The 15821-nt window shown below is 41.0% G+C and overlaps 1 protein-coding gene across 1 annotated transcript in view; it reads right to left on the bottom strand.

Moving 5' to 3' along the window:
* Positions 1–15821, bottom strand: part of SLC9A2 (solute carrier family 9 member A2) — an 88518-nt gene that overhangs the window by 11650 nt on the left and 61047 nt on the right. Inside the window, exons 6-8 of the mRNA XM_014854121.3 lie at positions 8658–8747; positions 7638–7708; positions 1546–1707 (exon numbers count right to left, since the gene is read on the bottom strand). Coding sequence (XP_014709607.2) covers positions 1546–1707; positions 7638–7708; positions 8658–8747 — 323 coding nt within the window. The remainder of the gene's footprint in view (positions 1–1545; positions 1708–7637; positions 7709–8657; positions 8748–15821) is intronic.

Consider the following 15821-nt stretch of genomic DNA (forward strand, 5'->3'; position numbering starts at 1 on the left):
TTCTCTAAATTTCATGTTGCTGTTTGGTGTTTTTTGATGATTGTTTGATGCTGATATACATGATGTTTCATGATGTTATTCTACATTAAGCATTTTTTTAATGCCATCTTCTGTTTGTTGATACTCATAAAACTACCCCTGATTTGCTTTCTTGCCATGTATTCAGAAACTTGGATACATTTGCGTATTATGTCTAATTATTTATCTACAGGTTCTTTTGGATTTTCCGTAAAAACGATCAAGCTATTTGTGAATAACGATAGCTTTACTTATTTGTTTCCTGTCCTTAATCTTTTTATTCTTTTTCCCACCTAGCATTGGTAAAATATTTATAGAAATAGTAATAATAGTCATCCTTCTTCCAGATCTCAGGTTAAATCTTTCAACATTAAAAACTATATTTGCTAAGATTGTGTTTTGTGAATAAACTTTATCATCTTAAGGAAGAGTTTCTTTTATTCTTTGTTTAGACATTTTTTAAAATAACTAAGACGATATTGAATTTCATCAAACAATTTTTCTGCCTCTATTTCAGATAAATGATAACCTATGATTTTTCTTCTTTATGCTATAAAAGTGGTGAATAACTTTGATTTTCTACCATTAAGCCATCTTTGTATTTCTGTAATAAACTGAAAATTATTGTGATTCATATCCTTTTTAATCTATCTCTGGATTTGGTTTGCTAATATTTTGTTTAGAATTTTTACAGACATATTATATCTGCAATTTTTCTTTCTTATAAGTGTCTTTGTCAGGTTCCCTATCAAAATTATGGTGGTCTAATAAGGCTATTTGGGAAGCTTTCCTTCTTTTTCTACTTTCTGAAAGAGTTTGTGTAAGATGGTATTGTTTCTTTCTTAAATTTTTGGTAGAATTCACAAATGAAACCATATAGTCTTAGAGTCTCAATCCTGGCTGCGAATTAGAAACATCTGAAGAACTTATAAATATGCCTATTCCTGGGCCTCAACACCAAAAGATCCTGATTTTATTGGTCTGGCTGGAGCCCAGGCATCTGTATTATTTAAATGCTCTCAAGGTGTTTCTGATGTTCAGCCTGGGCTGAGAACCACTGCAACAGATGATCACTAATGTTCTTTCCAAGCCTTAAACTATGATTCTGTGAATAATCTATGAGGAAATAGCTATATAATTACATGCATATTTGAAATAACAAATATAACACATCTTAAAATATTCCCTTTCAAAATGCCTGCTAAAAAGGCTTTAATTTACTTTCAAAAAGCATGGAATTACCCAAAGCAAATATAATAAACGCATAATTATCCTAAACATGACAAAGTATTTTCTGACTAATCAATTCTAAAATAACATAATGTAATGTGACACGAAGTGACATGACATAACATAACATAACGTCCACATTTCTAGGCTTTCACATTTTAACCAGAATCTCCTTCTGCTGTGAGGTCATCAGGTATCTCTCTTGGACATAGGTCAAGTTTGTTATTATTACTGATTTTGAAAGACTATAAGGACATACTTAGTGATAGTAACTTTTATTTACAAAACAGTACTTACTTTAGAGATGCGTAAGACGGGACAGTACTTATCATCCCAGTCTCTGCCATCTCAATGGCATGTTTTATTTCAAGCTTTTTATATAAGGACACAATGCTTGACTTGGGTTGGTTTTCCCGAATCAAAAGCTTACGCAGGTATTTGTCATCAAACTTCTTAAACCTGGAAATAAAGATAATCAAAGCTTCAATGAATTAACACTAAACTGACTAAGAAAAAAACCTGTCTTTACCAATAAAATCATTTCCACTATTCCCAGGGAAAAAATTTAGTAGCACTGTTTAGTTATTCCAATCATTATACATATATATATATATATATATATACACACACACACACACACACACACACATATGTGTGTATATATATATATATATATATATATATATGTTTGCATACCAGAATATATGTGTATATATAAAATAAGTATACACACACACACAGACACACACACACATACAGATATACACACACCACATACATATGGCACATATTGGTACAACTTTGTATATAGCCATGACATACATACGTCTAAAATTCCCTAATTATAGATTAAAATACATGTATTTCTATATTTCCTATTTCTCTGCTTCCCCTTTCAGTAAAATGACTCAAAAGTGTTGTTAATACTCCCTATGTGCAATTCTTCTCCTCAGATTCTCTCTTGAACAGCCACAAACCAGACCTTTGCCTCTAATACTCTACTGAGGCTAGCATATGGTGGTCATCAGTGACCCCCACAATACAAATCCAACAGCCAACTATTAGTCTTCACCTTTCCTGACCTCTCCTGCTTAAAGCATCGTCTTTCAGGACACCACATTGCCCTGGGTTCCCTGCCACTTCCTTCTCAGCCTCTTTTTTGGGTCTTTTTCTTCTTTCTGGTCTCTTAATGTAGGAGTGCCCTGGGGTTCAGTTCCTGGTCCTCTTCTCTACCTCCACTCATGCCCCTGGCCATCTTGCCCAGTCCCATGGATTTTAATAGCATCTCTATGCCAATAACTCCCACATTTGCATCTCCAGCTCCAAACTCTTTCCTAAACCCCAGAAACGAATCTCCATCTTCCTACTCAATATCTCCATTTGGGTATCTAAGGGGCATCTCAAGCTTGACATGCTCAAACTGAACTGATCTTCTCCCACAGTTTTCCCCATCTCAGACAACGTTACCAGGTCAAAAACACTAATTTCACCTTTGATCCTTTTCTTTCTCTCATATTCCATGTTATGGCCTGAAATGTTCCTCCCTCCCCTCCCCCGCCCCCAAATTCACATGTTGAAGGACTTCAGAATGTGACTGTATTTGGAGACAGGGTCTTTATTAAGTTAAATGAGGTCATGAGGGTGGGCCCGGATCCAGTGTGACTGGTTTTTATATAATACGAGGAAATTTGGACACAGACATGTACAGAGGGACGACACTGTGAACAGGCAGGAAGAAGAAGGCCATTTGTAAGCCAAGGCGAGAGACCTATAACAGATCCTACCCTCACAGCCCTTAGAAGGAAATAAGTCTACTCACACTTTGGTCTTGGGAGTTCTAGCCCCGAGAACTGTGAGAAAATGCATTTCCATTATTTAAGCCCCCCAATCTGTGGTGTTTTGTTATAGCAGCTCTAGCAAGGTAAGACTCATGTCTATTCCATCAGCAACTCCTGTTGGTTCCACCAGCAAAATACATACAGGATCCAAGTGTTTCCTACAATTCCTCTGACATCACCCTGGTGCACCATCGGCTCCCAATGGATTCTTCCAGTGGGCACCTAATTGGTCTCCTTGCTTCCACCAGTGCATTCCTACAGCTTATCTTCCATACAGAAGCCAGAGTGATCCTGTTAAAACGTCTTCACACTATATCATTCGTCTGCATCTCACTTGAGTAAAAAGTACAATGACCTGGAGGCCCTCCACCATTTGGGGCTGCACCTCTTGGTACTGTGCTCCTCTCACTCAGGTCCCGCTCATCGGCCTCCTTCCTGTCCTGGAAACTTGCAGCCATGCTCCATCTCTGGGCCTTCATACTTCCTATCCTTTCTACTAGGAACACTCTTCCCCCACACACACCTGCAGGGCCCATTCACGGACCTCCTTTAGGTCTTTCCTTGACAGCCATTTTCTCAAAAGAGCCTTTCCTATCCATCCCATTAAAACTGCATGTCACCCCCTGCAGCACTTCCTATTCTGCTTCCCCGATATATTTTGCTCCATAGCAGTTTGGTTTTGTTTTTATTTCCCCGTGTCACCTGTGCCTAAACTGAGCCTAGCACACTGTAGGCATATATGGGAGAATGGATCATTCGGTCCCAATTCCCTCCCTATATCCACACCCTCTGCCATATTACTTGGCAACGTCCTTCCACCATGGCCTAGGTGACCTGCCTTGTCCTGCTTCCTGCCACTGGGCTCAATAATGTTACTTGCTTTGGTCAATGGGCTACTAGCAGACATGATGATGGGAGCAGAGGCTTAAAATGGGACTATTCATTAGAGCTTGCCTCTTGTGCTTTCACAATTACCACAAGAAAAATATACATGGAGTGAGTCATCAGTCCAAGGACAAAGGTGAATGTCACATGAAGCAGAGTTAAGATATTCAGTCACATCAGAGAAGGCCAGCCAGGATCAGCTGACAACTAGACAACCACTGAAACATGAGCAAGACCAGCCCAGATCAATGAAGCCCAGTCCAGACCAACTGACTCTCAGCCTCTCAACTCATGTGCTTTTATAATAAGTGACTGCTACATTGAACAGCTAAGGATTTGGGTGGCTCGTTATGTAACATTACTGTGCCAATACATAAGTGAAACAGCATGCAATAAATATTTGTTGAGAAAGAAATAAGTGTATTACAGCAATCATCATAAGCCCAAGGAGGTTTATAGACATACCTGTCTTATGAAGAAAACAGCACTAACCCACATTCTTGATGCTAGTCCTTTGTTCTAAATGCTGGAGGGCTATGAATAATTAAAGAGAGTCACCCTTAAAGTGCTTTGCTATTGACTGGCCAGGACACTAAACAGTGGGCCTACTTCTTTCTAAGTTTATTTTAAATTTTATGTTAGGTCCATTAAGCCAGGACTTCTGGCAGCAACACGACATCTTTTTAAACTTCTTTTATTATTACTATTGTTTTAACTTTTCACAAGTGATAAACAAAAGGAAGAATAAACACTAAGGACAATGACATCTGATCTATTCAGTGTAGGAACTGTGCACCCTCTTTCTTTGCTGTATTGCCACACCTTTCATTTCTGCGGCAAGTTACAGAGAGGCGCTTCCTTTTCCATCATTAGACTCTTTTGCCAAGTTCGAGGAACGTCCCTACAGCATGACCCTCCCATTTCATTCTCAAAGGATCAAATGCCTCAAGACTTCTCTGGCAGGACCACCAGAAACCCATAGCAGAAGGATTTCAGAGGAGAGGGAAAGACACCAAACACACCTAAAACAATCACTTCTATTTTATGTCATTTCTAGTAACATCAACAATTATGTACACCCCAGAAATGGGATCTGAGCAGAACTAATTTTATAAATGGCGTGTGCCAGCACCAAATCCCTCCACACCAACTTCCCTGCTCTACCTGCCATATACAGTGTACCCGACGATTCAGAACATTATTTCAAATTTAACCGGAAAACATCATGAATAGACATATATAAGGGTTATGAAATTACTAAATGAAGTATGTACACTGCAGGGAAAAATGTTAGATATGGAATAAGATTACCTTTCAGATAGGGCAAAGTTGGCTCTGCCGCCTTTATTTATCATGCAACAAGCCTAGCAGCCTGTGGATGTTGGCCTGGAACAGACTCACGTACCTACAGATAGACTGTCTCTGCTTAAGATACAGAGGACGTAGCCAGACTTTCTCTGATGTTCTTTCGCCTGAGTTCCAGACCAAATCCACCAGACCACAGGGTCCATCTCTCCCTTCTGCTAACGTTGCCCCAGGGCCTGCTGACCTGAATCCTACACCTACTCATCCCTATTTTTTTTCAGGAGGCAGAGGACGGGTATAAATCTTTAGTCCAATCCTCACTTTTGAAAAGGAGCAAACCATTCTGGGCTACTACTCTCCCTTATCACTTCAGGGAAGGCCGGACAGGATGCCAGAGATAAGGAGACAGTGACTGAGTTGAAAGTAAGGAGGTGGGTGGAAAATAGGCATGACTATGAAAACAATAGAGAACCAGGGGCAGAGAGCTCTGTATCCCCGGCGGGGCACAGACCAGGATCCGTCTTTGTTAGGAAGGTCCCCGGGACATAAAGTTGGGTAGCACAGAAAGTCACGAGGCAGACAGATGGTGAGGGTTCTCTGGTCTACCTCCTGCCTCCAAAAACACGACTACTGCCCAAGATTAATGGTCATTTTTTTGTGTGTAGTTTTACAATGGAGATTTTAGTTTGCCATATTTTTTTACTTTTTTGCCTTCGTGCGGCAAATTGGGTACTCTCCATACAAATAAAATATTTTTCCTTTACTTAGGAAGTAAGGCTAGATCCAAGGGACCTTTCTACATTAGTAAATAGTGTGGTCGGGCTTGTAAAAGTTTTTCTAGCCCTAAAAGTCTTCATAACTCATTTTATTACTTAATGATATCACACACACACATACACACCTGTTTGCTGTGTGACTGTTTTGTTGCCTTTATTATATTGCAAAATTGTAGAGGCCTGAGTGTATCTGCCTTCTGTAGACAATATCAGGTCAGAACATGTGAGCAAAGAGTAAGCACTTGAAGATTCCCTTATGTGAAATTACATAAATTAGTAGTTTGGGCAACTTCAAGTAAATCAGCAGGAGGGGAAAAATCTGTCAGCAAGTTAGGAAAGAAAAGGCAAGAGGACTAAGAAGAATTCACTATCCATGGTTTAGAACCTGTCCCTCTGTCTCCAGGGACCAGCTGAAATGCGGCCTCCTTCAAGTCTTTCTTAGCCAGTGATGTGCTGGTAAATGTTTACAAACTGCTTTATGGAAAAAAAAAAAAAGGCCCTGATTTTTGAGGCATTTGCCGGTTCCATGGTACACTCTGCCTTGGCTGATCCAAACTACCAACGTGGACGGCACTGAACATAGAGTCAGGGGGAGAGGCGCACAGTCAGCTGCCACCAGCCGGTGTGAGCTGGCTCCTGACCCACTGTCCCAGCCCTGCTGTCAGAATTAGCCCTTACTTCTTGATCCCGTAAGTCTGTTTTTCAGTGTATATTAAAGCATGGACCTAATCCTGCCCGGCTAGCCTACCTTTTCCACTTCAACTATAAGATCCTTGAAGAGAGACACTGAATCTTATTTATTCACCACAGAGCCTTTAAAGGTAAAAAAATATATATATAGACAGATATAGCTGGATAGATAGACACATTTATATAAACGCACACAATCTTTCAGAGAATGTAGCTTTAAGAACGTTTGTTATTTCTCTTTGTATATTCACACCCTCGGGTGCTCTGAAGCTCTGCGTTTGACAAAGCCCCTCAACATGTGTGGCAGAACCAACAGGAATGAAACCCCCAGTTTTTAAGCAGACTGCATTCCTCAGCTTCCTCTGCAGGGAAAAATGCCCATCGGACTGAGTCCTGGCCTTATAGAGCCAGGCCCTGCGATATAACCCCAAGAATTGTGTGGAAGCTTCTGAGAACTCTGGTTAGGAGGAAGCTAATAAGTATTTTTTTGCCTCTTTATTATCTTTATTCCTACATGCATGCAGCCTGGAATGGGCACATGATGGCTAATGCTGGAGCAGCCATTTTGTTCCAAGAAGAACCCTGGGAAATGGAGATTCTTGGTGGAATCAAGCAGACAGAAAGGTCCTGACACCAGGAGGAGCCCATGGAACATAGGGCATCTATTAAACCCACAGTGCCACCTCTGGCTAATTACAAAAGAGAGAAATAAGCTGCCATCTTGTTAAAGCTACTATCGTTCCAGGTCTGTTATAGCTGCAATTTATCTTGAAGGAGGTACTATGGCACAACATAAGAAAGATTTGCAACTCTGAAAAATACCACAAGTCAATAAGTCTCACTTCCAGAGTGATCCAGAGCCACTTCACAATATAATGGCACAAGGCCTTCTTACTTGTCTCTCCAAAAGTTGTGACCCCAATGTCCACAAACATCTTCAATCCCAGTCTTCACATGATCAAAAAACTAAAACAGAAAAAGCAGGCTAATTGATTAATTTTTACCTGAAATCAGTAATTTCCACTCTATTTATATCATGTCTAAATTTCAAAGAGCCAGCCCTGGTGGGCTAGTGGTGAAGACTCGGTGCCCTCACCGCAGCAGCCTGGGTTCATTTCCTGGTCAGGGAAGCACACCACTCATCTGTTGGTTGTCGCACTGTGGCGGCTGCGTGTGGCTGTGAAGCTGAAAGCTCTGCCACCAGGATTTCGAATACCAGCAGGGACACATGGTGGGCAGGTTTCAGCAGAGCTTCTGGACGAAGACAGACTAGGAAGAAGGACCTGGCCACCCAACCTCCAAAAAAACTGGCCATGAAAACCCTGTGAATAGCAGCGCAGCATTGTCTGATGTAGCGCCGGAAGGAGAGAGGATGGCACAAAAAAACCAGGCAGGGGTCCGCTCTGCTGTCCACAGGGGCGCTGCTGACTCGATGGCACTAACAACAAAAGACACTTCAAAGACTCTGATAGTTTTTGCTCTTTGGTTTTTTTGTTTGTTTGTTTTTACTGAAAGCAATAAAAAACAATTTCTCTTCAAACAAATTGATGTTTTTCATACTAATATTATGCAATTCTTAGATTATTTTTCTCATCATAACAATTTGCTCATAATTTTGGAAAACATACTATGGTAATAATGTTCAAGTACAAACATTTTCAGGTGGAAAGAAGCAGTAAAAGGGGGTTCCTTGTCCCTCTGCTCGTGTGGGAGTTGGGCAGGCGAACCTGGAGAAGCCAGTGCGGGGCCCCCTCCACTCTCCTCCCCCAGTGCAGGCCTTTCTCAGCCTCCCTCTCTCGTACCCTCGGCCATTTCCCTCTTCTTTAGGAGATGAGCACCTCGGTGCCAAGCTGTTTGACTTATTCCAACAATTTTTCTTTTCTCACTTAAATAGTTATTCCACGTTAACACCTACCCGACAATGGATTTCTTCACTCACAGCTTGCTGTTTCTTATTGGACCTCTTCACATCAAGAAACTCCACCAGTGGTCGGATAGTTATTCCCTTCACAGGAAAAAAAGCGAAGTTTCTTAAAAAATAAAATTAAAAATTCAAGAATAACTTTTATTCTCCTAAGCTTTGATAACCAACAAAAAATATCCTGCTCCCAAGATTTAAGACAGTATATGCAACATTTTGTTAATTTTTTCTTCCTCTTTAATAGCCGGCATATCTCCAGAGGGCCATGTCCCAACACCTGCTATTAGAAACAAAATAATGGACAATATGCAGGAGAGTGAAAAGTAATTCTGAAAAATAGAAAAACAAAGCAATTCTAAAAAATCATAAAGTACTATCCAAGTCAGAGGAATCACCCACTTGTTGCATTAGCCATAGAAAACTTTTCAATGATTCTTTCATTTATTAGAACAATTTTAATCGAGCTGCTTCTGCATACATGTCAGCAGCTTGAGGATAGGGACACAAAGCTGGAGAGCTAAGGACCTCAGCTCCAGGACTTCGCAGTCTTACAGGGAGAAGGACTTAACCAAAAACAGCTACAAGTGGGGAAAGGAGGAATGAGAGAGGTGCACAGGGAGGGTCCGCAAAGGCTTCGTAGAGAGGGAGCACTGAATAGGAGTCTTAAAAGATGTCGGAAGCATATCCCAGCAGAGACCAAACACCAGCAAAAGATGACAAGAGCACAGAGTGGTGTGGGCATGTTCATCGTGAACTTAGAAAGGGGAGAGAAACAAGCTTTTCAGTAAGGTAGGAAGAGGAATAGGATAAAAAATACCTGCCAGAAATCTATAGTGAACATCCGACTTAATCATGAAACATTAAAATTACTTCCTCTAGAACTGGGAACAACGCAAGGACACTCCCGATCTGCGGTCTGACCCAGCTCTGCTCGTCCCAGCCAATTACATAAGAGACAAAGGCAGGAGCACAGATACCGAAAACGGATGACAAGAGTTTTGTGGCTCAGGGATGACCTATTTTTGGTCCTAAAAAATCTACAATTCTTTTTCATTTAAAAATAACAACTTTAGAGAAGTAATGGCATAAAATCAACATGCACAAATTCATCCCATATACTAATTTACAAAAAGAAACAAAATAAACACCTAAACAATAGCAATGAAAACTGGATAGAGAATATATAAAATAAAATACTAATATATAATCGTATACTATATAGATACTAAATATCTATTTATACTTATACACTCTCTCTACACATGTATATATATACATAATCCTACATGAAATGCACAAACCCTTTACAAAAAGAACTATAAAACTTAACTAAATTAAGATATTAAAAAGATTTGAGTTTTAAGAAGACACATACAGTTCCTAGATGGGATTACTTAACAATATTATGATGAAAATTTTCCCTCAATGTATATGCAATATAATTCCAATAACATATTCCAAAGCGTTTTTAACAGAACCTGAGAGGTTAGTTCTAAATTAGTCTGGAAGAGTAAATGTAATCGGAAAAATTTAGAAAAAGAAGACTGATACGGAACTTCTAGATGTCAAAACAAACAATCAGCTAATATATGATACTGATATATGATACTGGCACTAAAATGGGTGAGAATGTGGGGTCAAGGAAGATCCCCCAAGTTTCTTGCTTGGTTGGTAGATGGCTGCCACTACTTGGCACGAAGAATCCATGTATCAAAGGGGTTACCGGACTGTGGCGGGTGAGGTGAGAGACCCTCCCTGCCATGCATTTGATTTCTGTCTCACCTTTCCGCATGTCTTCAAGTTTTCAAGAATGCTTTGATAATATAAACTAACTGTGATACTCACGCACACATTTTTTACAGGAGATCGTCATTTTGTTCCATCAATCTACCTTTGGGCCTTTTTCAGCTTAACTTTAGCTTTCTGAAGTATGAACTGATTTTGACCAGTTTGGGATAAGACATACCTTGTGTTCTATTTGCATTTCAGTCTGCCACTTTGAAATAACATAGGAGGTAATAACAGTTTTCCAACCAACACATATTCTGTAATTTTTCACTTATGTAAATGAAAATGGGTCTAAACATGGGGTTTATGGAGATGGGTGATTTTACTGAGTTCCAGATTCCATGACGCCACCAGTTTAATAATAGCTCCAGGAAAAAAATTAACAAAATCAATAAAATTTTTAATACTATATAATGTGTTCTAAGGACACTAAGTATTGTTTCACATGCTTTGTTTCTATCAATATTCATTTAGTAAGTAATAATGAGTGCCTGGTATTTGTAAATATAGGAGATAAAAATAAGGAAAGGACATAGGGCCTGCCCTAATCCTTACGTGATTCCTTTCACTAGACGGATAATCTAGAAGTGAACACACCGTCACACATAAAACTAGACTGATCTACTATGGAAGCCAGTGTGGCCTGGTGCCCAGATCAATCGAGTTTCTAAAAATACCACATATTTTAGTTTATAATTAATAAAACATATTGATTATATGCAATGGAGATTGACACTGTCTTTTAAAAATATGTATTTGTTTAAACAGTTCCTTTTAATAGTCACCCCTTCCTCTGAGTTATTTACTGTCGTCATGTCATGCTCAGTAGGACCTAGGGGATGGCTTCTGCCTTCCTTCCTCGCCCTCCCTTCTCCCCTTCCTTCCTTCTTCAAGCTATCTATAGTGGCGGTAGAGTGCGTGGCATCTGTGTACATTATAGAAAGTTCCCCAAGCTCCATGTTATATTCTAGGAGCTTGCGTGTCTGGTTGGGAGAGAGAGAAAAAAAAACCTTTGAGAAGTCACCTTATTTTACCACGTTGGAAAATTCCTAATTTAGGTCACCTGGGGAGAAACCTGATAAGGCTTAGAAAACAGCTTGTTACCATCTACATAGGTCAAAAATATAAAGAAACCCCTTAGTTTTCCATCAAACCACTGAAAAACATATTTGCAAAACACAAGTTAAATTTTCAGCATTCATTCCGCTTCGGCACAATAAACAGAGCACCTGGGAGCCAGGCCTGAGGGAAGGGGCTCAGCCACCAGCCGGCCCCGCCGCGCAACAGCCAGCCAGGAAGACTCCTTTTCTACCTTGTTCCACCTCTACTTTCTGCCCACCCTGCACCCTTCTGCTCTCAGTAACACGAGGAAGGACAAAGAACTGCCATGAGAACAGACACTGAGCCTTCTTTCAGAAGACAATAATTTCTTCTTTTGTTTTCTTTGGCATTAAATTTTGCAAAAAAAAAAAAAAAGAGGTGGGAGGAACTGTCTTATATTTCTTTGCTGACTTAGTAGACAATTTCCAGGAAAACCTAAAGAAACTATTTATTAAAAAATATCACTATCATTGCTATGCTATCCTCCACAAGGCTTTTCTCACATTACAAAGCCGGTCACAGAGGTCATGAGCCCAGCGGTACACTATTTGTTTTGGAATAGGGGAATGGAAGGAGAATCATAAAAGCGTCCACTGTGGGTGCCCACACCCCTCACTCCGTGGTCTCAGCCCCCTCTGTCTCTCCTTCTTTGAGGACTTATCATCTTGCACAGTCACCAGCTGTCATATGTCTGTCTCTTCCCCTAAACCATGCTTTCCTTTTACTGTGTCATCAATGTCTCTCTCTCTCCTGTACCACCAGTGTTCAGACACCCTGTTATGGCTCCCATCTGCAAAAACCAGAAACAAAAGCCCTTTTTGGGCACGTATTCCCTCTGGCTACCACCTCCTTCCTCTATCAGATCTCAACAGGGTTGCCCGGATCTCCCACCCCCAATTTCTCTCTTATCCTTCTCCCTGGAATCCAATCAACGGGGGTTTCGTCCTCACCATCTGCCGCAAGTGCTCGGTGACATGGCCCCTCATCACCCAGTGCTGCATCCCACAGTCCCTTCTCTGTCCCTAGCTCACCTGACCTTGCCGACGCATTTGTCACAGTTTCTAGCAACTTCCTTAACACTTGCTTCACTTAACTGCTGCATAGACCCCCTGATCTTGCTCCCACTTTATTCTTCACCTTTTCCAGTCTCCAACGCTAGTTCCTCAACATTTTCTCGACTTCTAAATATTGGCATGCCCTCTTTACTATGCTCTTTCTACACTCACTCCCTGAATAGTTTCTTCCAGACTCATGCTTTTAAAACCATCTATATGCTGTTGTTCTTATTGCCATCGAGTCCATTCTGACTCCTAGCGCCCCTGTGTACAGCAGAGTGGAGCCCTGCTCAGTCTGTCTCTGCCATCCTCTCACCTTCCGGCACTCTATCAGACAAGGCTCCACTGCTCTTCACAGAGTTTTCATGGCCAGCTTTTTTGGAAATGGGTCTCTGGTCCTTCTTCCGAGTCTGTCTTAGTCTGGAAGGTCCACTGAAACCTGCCCACCATGGGTGACCCTGCTGGTATTTGAAATACCGGCAGCATAGCTTTCAGCATCACAGCGACACTCAGCTGCCACTGTATGACAAGTGACAGATGGATGGTGTGGTTGTCTGATGGGGAAACAAACCCGGGCTGTGGTGGGCTCTGAATCTTAACCACTAGACCACCGGGGCTGACTTGTGTATACTGATAAGATTCAAATGTATATCTCCCCTCCGTCTCCTCCCATAAATTCTTGACCTATATATACGTTGGCCTATTCAACATCTCCATTTGACATCAAATAGGCAAATATGCATGTCCGAAATGTACACGTCCAAAACCAAACACCTGATTTCTCATCCTTCAAACCCAACACTCCCCTGGTACAAAATTAAATTTCACCTTCCGTTACCTAGTTGCTCAGTCAAAACCCCATAGAACTATCATTTATTGTTTTTTTTTATCACATCTTAAATTATTTACCTCCATTTTTCCATCTTAAAAAAATCCTTGCCATTTATTGTAGGAACAAAATAAATTTTTCTGAATTCCAGGGAATGCTACCTAGTAATGGTTTATGTTAATTAAATATAGAGATTTTTCATTATATATATATATATATATATAAAACAAATGACCATTTATTTAACAAATTAAAGCACATTTGAAGGCCCTCACAATGTCTATAAAATAGTTGGCATCATCATTTCAGTTTGAGAGGCAAAGTCAGCAAAGTGTATTTGATTGTTGGGAAAGGCCACCCCACCATGTGTCCTGAGTGTTCCCACACATTCCCACAAGGGGCACCCCATAAGGCAAGGCCCTGACTACTGTTTACCCAGGCTATTTCTCAGGGCTGTGTTTGCAATGAAAAAGCTTGAGAGATGAGGCAATATCAGCCCCAGACAAAGAGTGACAGATCCTCCAGCTCAGGGTCTGTCTCCTGTAACGCAGCCCACTGCATATGCAAACATCCATCATGGGCCCATGATGTCACCCCACGGGACAAGGAGTATGGAAAACTGACAGAAACCAACAGGAAGGTCTGGCTACTGCTTTTGCCATGAGTAATAAAGATGAAGTCCTTTGTCTCCGACCCAGGTGTCAGGTGTCTTCTGAAAGCATCCATGAAAATTTAACAGGCTGATTTGTTAACTGGCAAGTGGGGTAAGATCCCAGGTGCCTCCCCATTTTGGAGAATGAGCTAGAGCAGATACAACACTACTGTGCCACGGAGGCAAAGAGCGACTGCCGGCTCTCGAAATCCAGTCAGTCTTGCTACTCAAAGGACTTGATGGACTTCTAGAGGACCACTGAGTGGATTTCCTGAATTCTGAGGATCTGCTATCTGACACAGGGATAAATGAAATAATAACTAACGTATTCTAATCATTCTTCCTCTCAAAGAACAGTGCATTGAAAGCTGTTAGGTTTTTTTTCTTCTAGTACCATTTTACTTAATGTTATCTCTAAAACACAGTAAATCATCAGGTTAAAACCTTGCATCAGGTACTGTGTTTACATACATTATTTCCTCCCTACTGCCTGGGAGGGAGGAACCATTATCCAGATGTTACAGCTCAGTAAACTGAGGCTCACAGAGGCTGTTGGGGAGCTGGACCGGGGTACCAACCCAGAACAGCCTTACTCCAATCCAATGCCTGAGTTCTTTACTAGTGGCCTCTACCTCGCTCCCAATCTTGAGTATTATTTTAAAATAAGAGAGACAGCTTATATTTTCTGTAACATCACCAATCTTATTTAAAAGAAAATGAATTTACACGTCCAAGGAATCAGAACTGTTCACTCATTCTATATTCCACAAGCAAGACAGTATTCTAGGAACAGTTAACGTGCCTCATTAAGAGGCCACTTTCTCTAATTATCAACGTGATCCAAAGAATGTTAAAATTCTCATTATAAATCTTGGTATCTGATAATCAACCATGCGTCACATGGGATTCTATTTCAGAAGATAGTGCTAATTCAACAGGATCAGGGTGGGAGAGCTTATCGTATAAGAAATAATGAAATAAGGGGGAAAGCCATTTTAAAGTTTAATGATAGGCCCATCAACATAAAAGTTGTCATTTGAAGAAGAATGTATAGCTCTTAATCAGAAGGCAAAATTTTACACCTGAATTATAATTAATTATTTCTACTATGTTTGTCACCCATTAGGTATCTCCTTCCAGGCTTTCTTCCCTGAATTTTTTTTTTAAAGATTGGCACCTGAGCTAACAACTGTTGCCAATCTTCTTCCCACCCCTCCGACCCTGCTTGCTCTCCCCAAATCGCTCCAGTACATGGTTGTATATTTTAGTTGTGGGTCCTGCTAGTTGGTGCACGTGGGACACCGCCTCAGCATGGCCTGACCAGCGGTGCCATGTCCGCACTCAGGATCCAAACCGGCAAAACCCTGGGCCGCCAAAGTGGAGTGCATGAACTTAACCACTCGGCCACGGGGCTGGCCCCTGAATTTTTAAATTATTGATGTGTCCTGGAAAAAAGATCCTTTTTGAGGGGAGCATACGTGTATTTGCATGCGTGTGCATGTGTGTGTTCACAATCTCTTAATAGCCAATGGTGGGTGAGAGAATGAGAGGGAGAGAAAGGGGTCAGAGTTAAGGACCCAAGCAACATCCCTCAGTCTCCACTCTGCACACAAAAGGGTGGGGCAGATGACAATGAAGGAGAGAGGGGAGAAGGTGAGCAACTACAGCAATTCCTCTCCCCAAGCATCACAGTGAGCTCCGCCAGCAGATCCTTCAACCTAATCAGAGGAGAA

This window comes from Equus asinus, chromosome 6 (assembly GCF_041296235.1).
Source record: "Equus asinus isolate D_3611 breed Donkey chromosome 6, EquAss-T2T_v2, whole genome shotgun sequence".
Taxonomy (NCBI): domain Eukaryota; kingdom Metazoa; phylum Chordata; class Mammalia; order Perissodactyla; family Equidae; genus Equus; species Equus asinus.